We start from the raw sequence: 16,057 nt of genomic DNA on the forward strand, positions 1-16,057 counted from the left end.
GGCTGGGCCCCTGAGCATCATTGGACAGGCCAGGGCAGCCTGAGGGGCTGCACAGTGAGAGGGCTTCAGGGCTCTGAGCACCTGCCCCGCCCATTGCTCCTCTTGCCACCTCCATTCCCTTTCTCAGCTGGAGCAGAAGGGCCTTGGGCCTCCAGGAGCCGAGGCCAGCCTCTGAAAGTTAACTGGCCACAGAGGCAGCACCCACCTGGGACTGAACAAGCCTTATAGATCGCCCAGCCTGTGTCCCTCATGTCCACACCCCCACTGTTCCAGAGACCCTGAGAGCCCAGATGCCCTGCCTCCCGAGGCTGGGCTCCAGCTCCACAGGCTGAGCCCCTCTGACTGACCAGAGGATGGAGGCAGCCTTGCCAGCTCCCGGGGGCCTGGGGGGAGGAAAGTGGAGCCAGTACAGCTGCCCACCCCCAGGCCTTTGCTGAATGTGGGCAAGTGACCAGCACAGGTCCCTGGGGCCTACAAGGGACATGGCAAGAGAACGCCCACCCCAGGTCATCCACACCCACCAGCCTCCAGCCTTTCAGACACTGTTCCTGGCACTCATGGCCTCCGGGGCCTCAGCGCAGATCGCAGAGCTGGTCCTGGTGCGGGCCCGTGGCCTCCCCAAGCTGAGCCTGGGCGGGGAGTACCCTAGGAGCACTGTCCCTTGCAGAAGGGCTTGGAGTGGCCCCTGACACCTCAGCTGGCTCCTGTGCCAGCCAGATTCTCAGCAGGAAGAGTGGACAGACCTCCTTAGGACCCCGCCAGCTCCCCAGCTTCTCCAGGGATGGGTAGTCCTGAAAGTGTGCGCACAGAACTTCTCTGGGGTCCCAGGCAGGGCCAACGTCCGCCCCCGACAAGACAAGCAGGGCTTGGTGGTGTGGGCAGGCTACAGGATAGTTGGGGTTGTGGCCCTGGCCCCGGGCAAAGTCCAGCCAAACCATCCGTGGACAGAGGTAAGGGAACAGGAACACTGTATGGGCCAGAGAGGGAGTGAGCCAGGAGCCCACATGGGCAAGCACGGATGTGTTTATTGGAGTTGTGTTCAGGAGTTTACAAGCATATACAACGTCCCGTACAGAGCAGGGTTTGTGCAGAGCCAGCCAGCAGTCTGTGGGGATGGCCATGCTCTCGTCACCCTGGGCGCCTGACAAGCACACCAGGCCTGGCACAGCAGGACCGGGCAGACGCGCGCCCGCACACGCCACACGGCTGAGACTGGGAACAGTGGGAAGGGACACGGCACCATTTTCATATTGTAGAAGCTTTTGTCTCTAAAAAATTTAAATATCCCTCAATGTGTACGTAAATCTTAAACGGTCATGGAAGCTTTACCTGATCCTGGGACGGGGGTCCCTTCCTCCCTGGGAGGAGGGGCGGGGGCCAAAGGGCACAGCCACGCCAGGGACAGGCAGGCAGCCTCCCATCCTGAGCAAACACTGGCCTGCCAAGGCCCGGACTGCAGTGAGCGGTGGGGGGCGGTGGGCACCCAGGCTGGTCAGAATCGGAGCAGAAGGCTGGTGGCGGCAGCACCTAAGGGCTGGTGGGTGGCGCCCTTGGAGGGGGCCTGCACATCACCACAACCCTCTTGGCCCACGGAGCAGGCGCCCTCAGGGGTGCCCCGCTCCTCCTCCGGGGGTCCCCGTGGACCCCGCAGCCGCTGCTGCCGCTCCTGAGCCTGGCGGGCCCGGCTGGCGATGGCACGCACACGGCTCTGGCTGCGGGAGGAGGAGCGCCGCAGGAAGCCCGGGGCACCTGCCACCCCCTCCCCGGTGGGGCCCAGGCTGGTAGGTGAAGTGATGTCCCCAGCCTGCTGGAACCCCGTGAGCCAGCGCAACTGCTCTGTCAGGGCATCCGGCCGCACCCTTCGCCCAGCCGGCCTCTGTCCAGCCAGGCCCAGGCCGCGGCCCAGGCTTTCCACGCGGGGAGCAAAGTCGTCTGCAGTCAGGTCCCCGAGGCTCTTAGACTTGGCAGCCACAGTGCAGTCCGGGAGGCCTGCCAGGGGGAGGCGGCGCCAGGGTGGCCCCGGGGCCAGGGGCAGGGGCTGCAGCCTGTCCGGCCCCACAGGCAGCTGGCCAGCAGCCCGCAGGTTGGGGTTGGATTTGCTCTTGGTCACAGCGGGTGGGTCCAGGCAGGCGACTGGGGCCGAGCAGGGCCGCAGGGGCAGACGTCCTGCCAGGGTCCCTGGGAGGCTGTCGCAGCCCAGGCCCAGGCCCAGGCCCGGCAGGGCGAGCTCGATGACCGTGTCACTGGACGACAGGCTGGAGGACGAGGACACGCTGCCGCGGTGGCTGCCTGGCTCCAGCCGCTGCCATAGCCGGTCCCCGCCAGTGGCGTCCAACGACACGGTGGGGCAGGGCCCGGCCAGGGGCCACCGTCCACCCAGAGACTCCGAGGGCACCTGCCCCTCGCTCTTGGCCCTTCTGGGCACATGGCCCAGAGCCCGGGGGTGGCCCTTGCCTTCTATATGGCCGCTGGGGGCCCCCTTGCAGGCCCCAGCAGGGCCCCCAGTGCTGCATGCCCACTGCCTGCTTCCCGGGGCTGGCTCAGTGCTCGCATGGCTCCCTGTCCGGAGCTGGAGGGGCCTGGGAGCTTCCACAGCCGCCCTTGGGGGGCTCGCCGAGAGGGTGCTGAGCCCTGTAGAGCACTGGGGCCCTCCAGGGGCATGGCTGGGGGGGGTTGCCCCTGGCAGTAGGGGGCCGGGACCCAGGGCTGGCTCCTCGGCAATGGTTTCCAGGCTGCACAGCGAGGAGACCGACCTCTGCATGGAGAAGGGGCGGGGCTCTGTGGGGGAGAGGGAGAGGCCTGTGTCGGGGGTGGCCCGGGGCTTCATGCCCACAGGACGCCCGCACTCAGGCCCCTCCACGTGCATACAGCTGCCCCCACACCCCACTCCCTCCAGCCCACCCTCTGGTTCTACTGCTGCTGGGGAAGGAACTGGCTTCTATGCCCACAGGCAGGGGGCCTCCCAAGGCCAGGGCAGCAGGGCACACGGGGGCCGGGCCCCGTTACCTGGCACTCGGCTGCTCTCAGTTCCTAACTAGGGAGGCAGCGTGGGGACAGAAAGGAGAACAGGGTGGTCAGCAGGTGTGGGGTTGGCCATGGACACAGGAGGGGAGGCTGGGCACGTGCAGGAGAGAGGCTCAGCTTCTAGCGCACCCTCCCCAGGTTGGGTCCGCTCCCTGTGACCAGGGTCCACTCCCTGTGAGCAGGGGCCACAAACAGGTCTGTCATGACCACCCCTGAGGGCAGAGGCAAGGGGAGGGTCCAAAGCAGAGCTGCTCACACGTGTGTCCCCGTCCCTGGGAATGAGGGTCACCTGCAATCTGCTCCCCTCATACTTTGCAAGCTGAAGCCCTGGTGTCAAGGCTCTGAGCCCCTTCCAGGAGCCCAGGCCAGTCTTCCCAGAGGACTGCAGTGCAGGCCAGGGCTGGGGAGAGGCGGGAGGAAGACCCGGAAACTGCCTCCGGGTCCTGGCAGTCAGGCCAAGGAGGGAGGCTTGGCCTGGCACTGGAGCTAGTCTCCAGAAGCCACGCTTGGGCCTCCAGGCCTTGGCAAGCAGGGCACAGCTCAGACTCCCCAGTCCCCACCCTGGGGTCACTTCCCAGCCTCAGAGGTGTCAGGCCCGCGGGGCACGTCATGGGCACACAGGGAGCTGGGGGCAGCAGGGCCTGCAGGACTAGCTGATGGAGCACAGAGAGCACACGAAGGCCACAGTTCTGGACATGGAAGCGCAGCGGGACGCCGGCCAGGCCATGCGGGATGGGGCGGGGCCAGCACAGGGACGCTGCCAACGAGCGTCTGGTCTTACCGGTGGAGAACACGGGGGATTTACTTCTAATCTCCTCCAGCTTTTGAATGAACAGGGCGTTCATCTCCCTCTGCAGGGCCCCTGCCTGCCTGCGGGTACCCTCGGGCCAGCGGGTGGCCCCCTCGGGGCTGCCCGGGCTGCTGGAGTCCGAGGACATGGAGCCACTGCCGCCCGGCCCGGGATGCCGGGCCCTGGAGCCCTTGGGGGCCCCTCTGCTTCTCCCAGGGGCAGCGTGGGGGGCCCCCAACGAGTCCTCCCAGGCACGGGGCTGCTGGCTGATGGCCGAGTGCCCACCCTCGGGCCCCGGGCTGGGCAGCCGCCCCCTGTGCAGGCCCTCAGCATCCTCGCCGGCACAGGAGCCCACCACACACTTCATGCAGGTGGCGGCCATCCCAGCAGGCCCGGGGCCCACAGGCACCCGCGGGGGCTGCTCCTGCTCTGGACTCCTCTCCGCTGGCGCCTTACCTCGGGGGCTGCGGCTGCCTGGCTCCTCCCGGGTTGGGGCCTCCGGGATGGGGCCAGGGCTGGAGGGTGCCACATCGCCAGCCTCCCCCTCAGAGCCGGTGTCCTGCAGGCCCAGGACCAGCTCTGGGAAGGCCTTGCGGCCTGGCTTCTGACTCTTGGTCGGGGCGCTGGCCGTGCGCCGCAGGAGCCGCTGGCTAACGGAGGGCCGGGGCAGGGGCCGCCCAGCAGCATGACTGTCCAGGGAGCCGGGCTTTGGGCCTCGGAGGAACAGGCCTTTTAGGCCCAGAGCCTGCTTGACCTGCAAAAGAAGGAGACACATAGGGGACAGCCAGACACCGGGGGCTGGAGACCGCCCAGCCCCATCCAGCTGAGCTCCACAGGGTGCAGCCCTAGGGACCAGCTCGTTTTGAGGCACCACTCGGGGCCGAGCCTAAGGAGGAGGGTCTCCAGGGTGTCTCTACCAGGGTCAGCGGCGGCTGCATCTGCGGCCTCAACCCAGCCTGCACCGGGTGGAGTGAGTGGGCGCTGGCGGAGGGGCTGCAGGTCTCAGGGCAAGTGTCCCAGGGAGGGCTGGAGGGTCTCCTAAGCAGAGACCTGGGCTCTAGCCCTGTGCCCACTGCACACTCCACCCCTCCAGCCCTTGGCCCCCAGCTCTGAGGGCAGGCTGGCACAGGGCTGGTGCAGAGAGCGCAGCGGGGTGAGAACCCAGTGGAGCAGCCCCGGTCCCGTTCACCCACCCCAGGCACTGTGGCCGAGGCAGCAAGCACAGCCAGGTGCAGCCCCGTGCTCTCGCCCAGGCCCCTGCCCGGCCCACTGCCTGGAGGTGCTGTCTCTTCCAGGAGGCCTTTCCGGGATCCTGCCAGGCCATGCTTCCAGCCTTGCCCTGCTCTCTGGTCATGGGGCCTCAGGAGCAGGGCCCACGCTCGCTTGGTGCTCCCTGAACCAATGCTGGCCCAGGGCCTTCCCGGGCAGCTGGGCCCAGGAAGTCCCTGCAAGGCCTCTCCCCATAGCCTCCCTGCCTGGGGAGGGCAGCCAGGGTCCCCAGGACCAGCTGGCAAGTGTCTCAGTCAACACCGGACAGGCCGACTGGGTCCTCGCATGCAGAGACCCTGCAAACAGTCACGGTGCCCATGACACGGGGCCCTTCAGGGTGGAGGTGTTAGTGGCCAGCACTTGAATCAGCTGCCTGATTCAAGATCCCAAATCCAGAGCAATTTGGTCAGAGTCAGCGAGAAAGTCATTTAGAGGAAGGTCCAGAATTCAAGCTCAGAGCTCCTGGTCCCTGGGGCCTCTCCCTTCCTCCCCACCCCCAGCACAGCACGGGGCACCGAGGCACAGAGAGATCAGAGGGGCACACAGGCATTCGGGGGTGGTGCACACAGAAGGAGGGGGAGGGAAGAGCACAGGCGCCAGGAGGGCTGGCAGCTAGAGGACCTAGGGAGGGGCAGGAAGAGACGGGCTGGACCCCGGGGCAGACACACGGGAGGCCTGGCTGAAGTCCTGGACCTGCCTCGTAAATGCTGTTCTGTGCCTGAGGATGGCCCAGGGGACCCGGAACCACATCCCGACCCACATCACATGAGCTGACAGTCTGCAAAATGCTACCAGGAATCACAGATGCTAACGGGGTGGCCTGAGCATGCAGGTGGGGGCGGGCAGGCCACGCCGCCCCCGCGCTGGGGTACCTTCGAGCTCCTAACAGAGCTGTGCTTCTAAAAGTAGACTTTGGACACACAGAAGCCCACTGCAAGACCAAAGAGACAGAGTGAGGCCGTGAGACACCGACAGCAGGCGTGCAGCGAGGAGACGGAGACACAGGACAGACAGGGCGACCACGGACGCACGATGGAGCTGGGAGGCCAGTGGGGGCCCCCGCCGGCAGCACCCGGGGCCGAGGAGCGAGGCAGGAAAGAGATGGTTAGTGCCGGGAGATGCGCGGACCCCCGTGTGTGCCTGACAGACCACCTCCTACAGCCCCGCTGGGCCCCGGACACAGAACCGGGGACCCCTGGGCTCTGCACATTGGGGAAGTGGGAGCAGACCCTCTCCTGGGGTAAATGTGCTGGGGTGAGAGGGAGACGGGGGCAAAGCCAGGCAGACGCCTTCAAGGACGGACAGAGAACCGGGGACCCCAAGCAGTAGGGGGGCTCAGGGGAGACGGGAGGGATCAGGGGCGCCTGGGAAGGCCCATGGCTCCCACATCCTGGCAGACACGGAAGCAGGACTGGCAGAGGGGCATCAGGAGCCCCGCCAGCCCCTTCCTGGATGGAGACACAGGCCCATCAAGATATCCACCAGGGACAGGAATGGAGGGGGTGGGGTGGAGCTGGTATGCCCCTTACAACAAGTGACCTTGTAGGTGGCACTCACCTTACCACTGATGTCACTGACGGCCACATGGACAAAGATAGAGGCTTCTTCCATCCCCTCCAGGTACACGTGCCGATAGCCTGAAACAGCAGAGGGCAGGCTCACCCCAGCCCCACACTCTACTTAAAGGTCCCAAGGCCCTGATTACAACCCACGAGCCGGGTCCTGGGGACTCTGCTGCCTTCAGGAAGCCTCCCAGGACTGCCTCAGCTGCAAGGATCTTTTCCTCCTCTGGGAGCTGAGGTTAGAGCTCCCCTCCCCCATCCAACCACACAGTGCTGTGGCCTTGAACCCTCCTCCTCTGCACTCTTGGTGTCCCCAGGCCCAGGCGAGGCAGGAGCCAACTCGCCCCCTCCTGGCCCTCAGGGAATGCACAGTAGGGGCACTGGCCCCAGGCTCTGCCCTCCCCCACCCTCACTGGCCCCCTGCGCACCTGGCATCATGCTGCTGAAGGCCAGCGTCCTTTGGCCGATGAAGTCACGCCCAATGGGGTCGTGGTCCCAGACGAGGAAGCGTACTAGCGCTATCTCAGGCATGTGTACCGTGAACACCAGGGTCTCCTCCCACATGGGGTTGAATCCTGGAGGCCGCCAGGAGGAGGTGTCTGTCACCTCTGTCCCATCCCCACCTCTCAGGCCGTCCCCATCACAGCTCCAACCCGGAGGCCACCTGGGCCCACACCCTCCCCCAGCAGCTTCTCCTGGGCTGGCCGCTGGCACAGAGAAGCAACGCTGGAAGGCCAGGTGGCTGTCACTGGGCTCCCCACTGAGGGGGCAGCCTGGGCAGTTATGTGAGTTACAGGCTGCAGCCCTTGCCCTTCCCAACCTGGTCAGACCAGCATCACCAGCACAGGAGCTGTGATGGGGCCTGGGAGCACAGGCTGGCCTCTGGGTGCCCACGCCCCTCCTGCACCCCCACCCCACCCACATGCTCACCATTGTCGTCCACCACCCGGGTCTGCTCCTTGTTGCAGTCCACCGGGAGCCCGATGACCTCCACCTCCACGAAGGGGTCGATGATCTGGTACACAGGGCAGAGTAGCACCGCAGGCCAGGCTGACAGCCAGGCCCTCCCGCCCGCCCAGGCCCTCCCACCTACCTCCCCTCGGTCCCCCAGCATCGAGTCCCGCGGCTTGGGCAGCTGCTGACCACTGATGATCCGCAGCACCAGCTGCTTCTTGAGCTGCCCGGGCAGGGGGTCCTCAGAGTTAGGGTTGAAGATGCCTGTGGGGGGCCGGGGCAAGAGGATGAGCAGGCAGGGTGAGCCCCCCACTGGCTGGCTGGGGCAGCCCCAAGGCACCCACTCCCACCTCTCCCCCACTGACTGGACGGGAGTCCCAGGTGCAGGAGGGGGACGGGAGGCAGCACTCCAATGCAGGGGTGCCGAGGGGCCGGTCACCTCTGTGACCACCCCGTGATGTGCACCCAGCTCGTTTCCTCATGGGTGAACCACAGGGGCTCAGTGTGGGTGCCAGGCCACACTGCCTCTGGATGGGTGACTGGGTGCCCGGTGATAGGGTCCAGGGTGACAGCAGGAAAAGATCCACAAGTTGCTTTCAGCACACACGGGAGAAGCTGAGGGTCTGAGAAGGAGCAGCAAGTGCCCAGCCAACCTCGCTCAAGGGCGCCTCACCCAGGGACCCTCATGTAGGGGCAGGCTGGGGAGGGGCTCCAGATCCCGGCAGGGTCGGGGTTCCCGGGCCGCGTCCTCACCCTGGCACATGCACTGAGGCTTGAGCACGTAGCCGCAGCTGCCGTTGGCGCTGAACTTGGCCCGGTTCAGCTGCAGCATCCGCCCCTCCGACTGGTAGTTCAGGGCGACTGCCAGGAAGGACGCGGGGTGACCAGGTCAGTGGGGGGTGCAGGCATCCCACCTCTGCACTGCTAGTGAGCCCAAGTCCGCTAGGGTCACACTAGGCACAACCAGGGCCCTGCGACCCGGCAGGACTTTCCTAGAGCCTGCACAGCGGCCCCTGCACAGGGGCAGAGCTTGGCCAGACTGGGGCTTTCACCACCTTACCCTGGGGTCCTAAGGCCCCCACCCCCGCGGCCCCCACCAGTGCCATCCTGGTGAGGGTGACTGGATACCTCCGAGATTCTCCCGAGTCAGGGGCGAGAGAGCTAAGCGGAGTGACTGCGGAGTAACCAGCCACATCTCCCTCGCCGCCCAGCCGCCTCTGCTGCCCCAGGGCCCAGGCACCCACCCATCTGGCAGCCGGCGTTCCAGAAGGGCTGCGGGTTGTAGTTGCTGGAGTCCACGCGGTAGGAGGAGGGGTAGATGCGCGAGAGCTGGTGCTGGTTGAAGCGTAAGTACTGCGCCGGCTTCTGCTGCAAGATCTGCTGAGCCTTGGTCTCGCTGAAGGAGGACACCTGCCAGCTGGACGCCACTGAGGGCCGAACGGGTATCGTCAGGGCACCGGGTCTGGGAGCACCCCCACGGGACTCCGTCCCAATGCCTCTGCCCCTCACTGGGCCCTGCCCCCAATGCCCCTGCCCCTCACTGGGCCCTGCCCCCAATGACCCTGCCCCTCCGTGGCACCGCCCACCTCCAAGGCCCCGCCCCTCCCCTCCCCAGGCCCTGCCTTCAATGACCCTGCCCCTCAGTGACCCCACCCCCTCCACAGCCCCGCCCCATTGGCCCAGTTCCGTCCCTGAGGGCCCCATCCCAATGGCCCCCGCCCCTCCCAGAGCCCCACTTGTAGCGACCCCTCACCCTCCGTCTCCACGTCGTGGGTGCCCACAGACTTGGTGTACTTGACCAGGTCTGAGAGGGCCCGAGACAGCTTCATAGTCTTCTTCTGCCTAGCGGCCCTGCAGGAGGGGGTTGTTGGGGTCAGGACCTGGGTAGCACTCCTCCCTTTGAAGCTCTGGGGAGCGTCCATCACGCGCCAACTGTGCCCGTGTATTCCAGGGCTCGGGTCACACATGGATGTACTGAGAGGTGACGCTGGGGGTGGGGGCAGGTGCTGAACCCAGGGAAGAGCACCGACCCTGACCAATCCTAAGCAAAGGAGCCCAGGGAGCTGCCGGCCCTGCACCCTGGGGTCGCTGCCTCGAGCCTCCATGCCCCCTCTGAGCCTGCACATCTGACGCCTGCTGTTGCCAAAACAACGGCCTCAGCACTTTCCACGCAGCCATCTCTTCAAGGACCGAGGATGGAGGTGGGCACTGACCCCCTGCTCTGGCTGCCTTGGGAGTCCAGGTCCTCGTCCCCCTCCTCCACACTGGCCGCCTTCTTCAGCTTGCTGCTCTTTTTCTGTGCAGAAGGAGGGCAGAGTCAAGATGGGTGGAGTCTCAGGCTTGGGGAAGGAAGGATCTGCTGACCTGGGGTCCTGGCGCCCACGCTTCAGCTGGGCCTGCCCCTCCTCTGCAGTGCCCTGCTCAACCTGGGCCCTGGAGGACCTGAGCTCTGGGCATTGGCCACTGTCGACCAAGGGAGAGCCATCGAGACACCTGCTCCATCCAGCCCTGACCAAGGCTCCACACCTATAGCCTGAGAAGGCAGCCAGGAATCCCAGGGACTCTCAGGGCTGGAGAAGCCCCCGCCCCACCTCTGGCTGGGGGACATAGGGGCAGGCTCCCTGCCTGGGAGCCGGGCAGACCTTGCGCTTGGAGAAGCTGCCCATGAGGAGCCGGCTATTCCGGCGGCTGGTTCCGGCCTCTTCCCCGATCTCCACGTCCTCCTCGAACTGGAAGCAGAGACAGACAGGGGGCCGAGTGAGCCCAGCCTCAGACCAGGCCAAGGGGCATGGGCAGGAAGCTCCTCCCAGTGCCTCCTTCCTGGAACAGGGGGAGCTGAGAGGGGCCTGGACGAATGGGGTAGCTGGGCCTTGGGCTGGCCGCTGCCCCAGGCCCTCAGGAGGCACAGTCCCCACCCACATGGGGTACACAGAGGTGGTTGCCAGGAGCAGGGGCCTGGCCGAATCAGCTCCCCACAATGTCCCACTCCAAACTCACTAAGTGCCCAGTTCTGATTCTTCCCCATGGATGGTGATTGCATAATGAATACCGTCAGTGTGTCTGGAATATTCCGTGGAGTGCCTGCTTATGTAATCCTCGTTTGAGGATCCCAAGCTCAGGAGCCCTGACCTGCTTCTCACAGCTGCGGAGGTGTTACCTCTTTAGACAGTCCCCAGGGCTGTGGCTGTCCACTGCTTGCACTTGGGGCTACAGCAAGTCTCCTGAAGCCACAGGACCGAGCCTCCTCAGCACCATTTACAGAACACACGTATGGGCAGCTCCCCTCCCGGCCCCTGCCCCCTTCACCAGGAGGGGGCCCGGTCCTGGCAACACTGTGGCCTGTCCACCTCTGTCATCTGTCACTGAAGCCCAAAGCTGTCATCCATAAAAGTGAAAGTCACTCTGTCGTGTCTGACTCTTTGCAACAATATGGACTATACAGCCCATGGAATTCTCCAGGCCAGAATACCGGAGTGGGTAGCCATTCCCTTCTCCAGGGGATCTTTCCAACCCAGGGATCAGACCCAGGTCTCCTGCATTGCAGGTGGATTCTTTATCTCCTGAGACATCTAGGGAAGCCCATGCTGAAGCTCATTTACACTCCTGGAGTGGCTGGAAGCTTGTGCCTGTGTCCCTGAGGCCACTCACTGTAGCCACCACCAGCTGCCCCCGCCAGCCCCTTCCACAGATGCCCCCACAACCCTCCCAGCTTTGTTCAGGCTGTGCCTACCACACCATGGCAGGAGCTGGTTTTGCAGCCGACGATCCCTGTCGGGGAGGGGTTTCAGCAAGACGTACACACCCTGTGTGTGAGCTTGTACACACACCGCTGGGGGCACCCCTGCACATGCTCCTCCCTCAGTCCCCTGGCCTCACCCAGCAGATGAGTGGAACCCTTCAGGTCTGGATTCTGGTCACCAGGCAGGGAGCCTGGAGCTGGAGCGAGGGACAGGAGGCCCTCGGCCCAGCAAAGAGGGGCAGGGACAGCCACAGGCCCATCCCCCCGGATGCCTTCTCTGCTCACGTGCTAGAGAGGGGGCACCTGGCTGGAGACATGGCCTGCAGTGTCAGGAAGCTCCCGGGAGTCACCCCCCAACCAACTCCGCTGCTCTCCTGACCCCAGTCCCCTTCTCCACCCTCTGGGGAGTCCTGTCTCCCACTGGTTGGCAGGCTACATGGAGGGGTGCTGGTGCAAAGCCCAAGCCACAGACCCTGGGTAACGGAGGCTCTCAGGAAACCCATGAGCTGGCAGAGGCATGGGAATCTGTGTTCACAGTGTTTGCAGCCAGCAAGGCTGACACACCTCTTGGCTCGTTAACCCTCGCCTGAAACCCCATGGTCACCCAGCACAGCAGTCCTCCTGAATCTAGGTACAGAGCAGAGAGGTACGTGCTGGCCCAGCATCCTGAAGAAGTGCTGCGGCCAGGGCCAGAATCCACTGTCACCCACCCCCTCCCCTGGCATCCCAGCTTGGCAGGGAGACAGCACCCCTCTCCATCCTCAGCTGTGAGGGGTGTGGGCAGCAGGGCCACGTCAGCCCCTCCCACCAGCACACAGAGCCGGATGTGTCTTGTCTCACAAAATGGGGTCTGCAGGACCAACTGGCACCCTCCTAGCCCTAAGGCCAGCCTCCCTGCCCATCACAGCCCCCACGGGGTTCCCCCCAGGCCACTCTGTTGATGTGACCCTCCTCCAGTGTCGGCCAGTCCCTCCAGACGGCACCACAGCCGCCAGCCCAGCCTGGCCCCCAGGCTTTATGTCTGCCCTGACAGCCCCCACACTGTTCTCCCTGTGAAGGTACTTCCCAGAGCTCAGCCGCGCTTCCCTGTGAGGCTGGGGGCCTCCAGGCAGGGGGCAGCTGGACAGCTGCCAGTACTTACCAGGCTTTGAACCCCTCCCAGTCACCACCAGACCCCCGAGGCCACACCCAAGTTCTCTTTTAGGAGGAGCTGGAGGTCCCTAGGGGGCTGCCATCCGCTCCTGCCCACAGGTGGGGAGGATGGGGGCTAGAGGAGTTGCCCACAGACCTCTGGGGACAAACTGTCAGCCATACCAATGGAGCGGCCCCACTGTGGTCATCTGCCTTGTGACACTGACGGCTGCAGGTCTCTCAAGATGAGACTCGGAAGAGCCAGGTGTGAGCTCCTGGAGGCCCCAGGGTGAATATATGCACCAGGGGCAGTGTGTGTGTGCAGATGTAGGTGTGTGTGTGTGCAGATGTAGGTGTGTGTGTGTGCAGGTATGAGTGTGCAGGTGTATGTAGGTGTGTGTGTGCAGGTGTGTGTGCAGGTGTGTATGTGCGTATGCAGAGACCTCACGTGCCAGCCCCTCTCCCAGCTGCAGGCAACCCCCTTCGTGGCCTCAGGGCTCTCACCTTTTTGGCCTCTGCCTTGGGCCCAAGTTTGCCAGGTGGGGGCAGCGTGGACACGGTGAAGTCGCTGGGGTCTTCACAGTCCCGAATCTTGGACTCCTTCATTAGGGAATCCAGTTTCCTCTTGGCAATGTTTTCCACACGTTTCCGGTTGGTGGAGGCCTGCGAGAGGCAGCCAATCATTGGCCTCCGTCCCCCGCCTCGGGCAGCAGTGTGGACTGCATCCCGGGTCTCAGCAGGGCCAGCGCCACCCCCCCTCCTCTCACACTTGGCACTGACCGCAGGCTCACTCCTGCATCACCGTGCTGGTCCTCATCACCCCCCTGCTCCCCCTGGGGTGCACAGTAGGTGTGCAGTTTGTCCTGGGCCCCAGACAGGCCCAGGCCCATCTGATTCCAACGCCCGCCTCCTTCAGCTGCACTACGCTGCCCTGGGACCCGCAGATGAGTCACGGGCACCCAGCTGCCACTATGCGCTCAGGGGGGCTCAAGATCGGGAACCGACCACCATCCACTTTGTGTCTGGAGGAGATGAATGGGGGTGGGGGTAGCCCCAGTGCGCCAGGGTATCTGGGCACCCCCACACCCAGGGTACAGTGGGTGCAAGGGGGCCAGTGCAGATGTAGGGTTTACTGTTGCCTCGGGCCAGGCAGGGAAATGCACAGGCCCACCCAGAGCGTGAAGAGTCCACTGCCTCGGGGCTTTCTAAAACAATTAGCCAGCAGGGCCAAGAACTCTACACAATTGCTTTCTCATCTGATGGCCCCTCAGGGAGAAATAATACTTCAGCAGCGCCCAGAAAAGGGAGGATGCTAATTAGAGGTCCCCCCACCTCCCCATGGCTACCTCCCCATAGCCCACTCCTCTGCTGCTCGACGCTGGTGCTGACTCCTCAGCCTCTCAGCACTGCCCCAGCCTCACGAGCTTGGAGAAGAGGTGACAGTTGCTCACTGGGAACTCGGGGTTTGTATCCTGTGGGGGGGGGGGGGTGGCTGGGCAGGGGGGCCCCCTGTGGCCCAGGCCAACTGCATGCCCAGCAGCCTGGCAGCTGTGCAACTTACCCTCAAGCTGCCCCATGCCCCTCTGTCCCTGCTGCCTCCATCCCACAACCAGGCCATGAGCTGGCCCTTCAGGGCTGTGGCTCCCCAATCTGGGAAGAAGGTCCCCCCTCCTCACTCACATCCCCATTGAGGAGCTTGCAGTCCTCATCGATCTCATCTGCGCTGTCCTCATCAGACACTTCGCCCTCCTCAGCATCCTCACTGATGTTGGCTGGGAGCTTCTTGCCCTGGGGGAGCAGGTGGGCCATGAGAGGGGTCCCTGCGGGAAGTGCTAAGAGGCCAGTACCCACAGGAGCAGCAGCTAAGGATGGGCACCTTTCCCAAGCTTGCTTGTGGCTCTCGGGCCAGGGGCAGGGCCAGGGGAGGGCCAGGGGCAGGGCCAGCCCTGCAGCAGCATCACAGGAGGGACATGCCCTGGTGTGCATGCCGAAGGCCCCAGGTTGATGGACCTCCCTGGGGAGATGGAGGCCAGGGCAGGGGCAGGTCTTGTCCTGACCCCTCAAATCTATCACAGATGGTGTGGAACCCCAGCTGGTCTGGAGCAGGGCTCTGCCCTGCCCTGATCCTAAGTCAGAGGTAGGAGGTCAGAGGCTCAGCAGGATGCTGGTGCCAGGAAGGGCAGGCAGGGTCTCACCTTCACCAGGATCTTGCCCTTGAGCACCTGGGGAGAGGGCAGCATGGTGGCATCCTCGCTGCTCACTGATGACAGGTCCAGCTTGTCCCCAAGAATGTCAGTCAGATACTGGGCCATCTTCTTCTGCTGGATGACACTGCAGTGGTTCTCAATGGACAGGATCACTGGGTACCTGTGGCCCCAAGACGGAAGGAGCAGGATGAGGCTGGGGGAAGGCTAGGTCCCACCGCAGGTCACCTGCAGCACTGCATGTGGAGGGGGGGTCTTCACAGGAGCCCAGGAGAGATGTGGCTGCCAGCCACTCTGGGAGGGTGAGGACTTTTCCTGGTGGCCCAGCGGTTAAAAGTCCACCTGCCAATGCAGAGGATATGGGTTCAATCTCTGGTCTGGGAAGATTCTACTTGCCTTGGGGCAACTAAACCCACAAGCCAAAAGTACTGAAGCCTGAGTGCCCTGGAGCCTCTGCACTGCAATAAGAGAATCCACCCAGTTCAACCAAAAATAAATAAATAAAATTTTTTTAAAAAAGCAACTGAGTGTGAAGGATAGGAACCAGGAGACCTTGAGGGTGGGTAAAGAAGGCATGTACTTCTTCTCCTCATAAGAAAAAAATCAAAGGCAATTAGAAACTCCAGGAAAAATAAAAGGAAACGTTCAAGCAAGTCATAAAATGGGGTCAAAAAATGATGTGGACTGAACTGAGGTGCAATGTGGAGCAATGGACAGACTGTGAGAAAGATTCCCAACCACCAAGATCCTGGAGACACTGTCCAGTGTGTGGCCCTGGGGCCCAGTGTTGGCCCAATAGGAGGGAGATACAGCCTGGCACAGCTATGACCTGCGTGGTGCGGGTAAGGAGAGCAGTGTGGGCATTTTTGTAATAGGCTCTTCAGTTGTTTGATTTATTCTTTTCAGTCACGTGCACAGTTACTTGGATTTTTGTCAAAAGGCAACATAATCCTTTTAGAAAATGTAAGTGACCCCAGCCTAGAAGTCACAAACTGGACCAAGAGGTGGCTGAATCCTGTGATGCAGGGAGGCAGGGCCTGAGCAAAGGTGCTTCTCGCCTCAGTCCTCAGGCGAGAACCAAGTGCCTGTAAACATGATGCTGGCATGGGAGGTGTGAGCCCCATCCCGAGACCCCAGCAGGCCCCTGGCTCTTTGGCAGATTCAGGAGACCTGTGTGTCCCAGCCCCACTGCCCAGGATGCCCCCGCACCTGCAGTTCCAGAGGCCAGGCTGTCCTGCAGAGGGCCCCCATGCCCACCCCCTTCCGAGACAGAGCCTGGGCCAGGTCTTCCCAGAGGAACCCCTCTGTTTCTAGTTCTTAAGTCAGTCTCCTTCTCCTTTTCATTCAATTAGCTCTTCCCTCGCCTGCGAGCCTCGCTGATTTG

At 63.7% G+C, this 16,057-nt stretch overlaps 1 protein-coding gene across 7 annotated transcripts in view; it reads right to left on the minus strand.

Moving 5' to 3' along the window:
• Nucleotides 1-988: 988 nt before the first annotated feature.
• Nucleotides 989-16,057, minus strand: part of PLCH2 (phospholipase C eta 2) — a 65,540-nt gene continuing 50,471 nt past the window's right edge. For 3 of the 7 annotated variants that reach the window (XM_027565131.1, XM_027565134.1, XM_027565133.1), the window contains 15 exons: nucleotides 14,665-14,836; nucleotides 14,150-14,257; nucleotides 12,974-13,132; nucleotides 10,242-10,328; nucleotides 9,813-9,895; nucleotides 9,353-9,450; nucleotides 8,844-9,026; nucleotides 8,353-8,460; nucleotides 7,739-7,863; nucleotides 7,576-7,660; nucleotides 7,074-7,220; nucleotides 6,641-6,720; nucleotides 4,271-4,568; nucleotides 3,007-3,030; nucleotides 989-2,778 (listed from right to left, as the gene is read on the minus strand). In XM_027565131.1, coding sequence (XP_027420932.1) covers nucleotides 1,493-2,778; nucleotides 3,007-3,030; nucleotides 4,271-4,568; nucleotides 6,641-6,720; nucleotides 7,074-7,220; nucleotides 7,576-7,660; nucleotides 7,739-7,863; nucleotides 8,353-8,460; nucleotides 8,844-9,026; nucleotides 9,353-9,450; nucleotides 9,813-9,895; nucleotides 10,242-10,328; nucleotides 12,974-13,132; nucleotides 14,150-14,257; nucleotides 14,665-14,836 — 3,043 coding nt within the window. In that variant the 3' untranslated portion in view covers nucleotides 989-1,492. Of the gene's footprint in view, nucleotides 2,779-3,006; nucleotides 3,035-3,805; nucleotides 4,569-6,640; nucleotides 6,721-7,073; nucleotides 7,221-7,575; nucleotides 7,661-7,738; nucleotides 7,864-8,352; nucleotides 8,461-8,843; nucleotides 9,027-9,352; nucleotides 9,451-9,812; nucleotides 9,896-10,241; nucleotides 10,329-12,973; nucleotides 13,133-14,149; nucleotides 14,258-14,664; nucleotides 14,837-16,057 lie in introns of all 7 variants that reach the window. The other 4 variants (XM_027565135.1, XM_027565138.1, XM_027565137.1 and 1 more) reach the window with 3 other exon arrangements.

The sequence above is a fragment of the Bos indicus x Bos taurus genome, chromosome 16 (genome assembly GCF_003369695.1).
Source record: "Bos indicus x Bos taurus breed Angus x Brahman F1 hybrid chromosome 16, Bos_hybrid_MaternalHap_v2.0, whole genome shotgun sequence".
NCBI classification, from domain to species: Eukaryota; Metazoa; Chordata; class Mammalia; order Artiodactyla; family Bovidae; genus Bos; species Bos indicus x Bos taurus.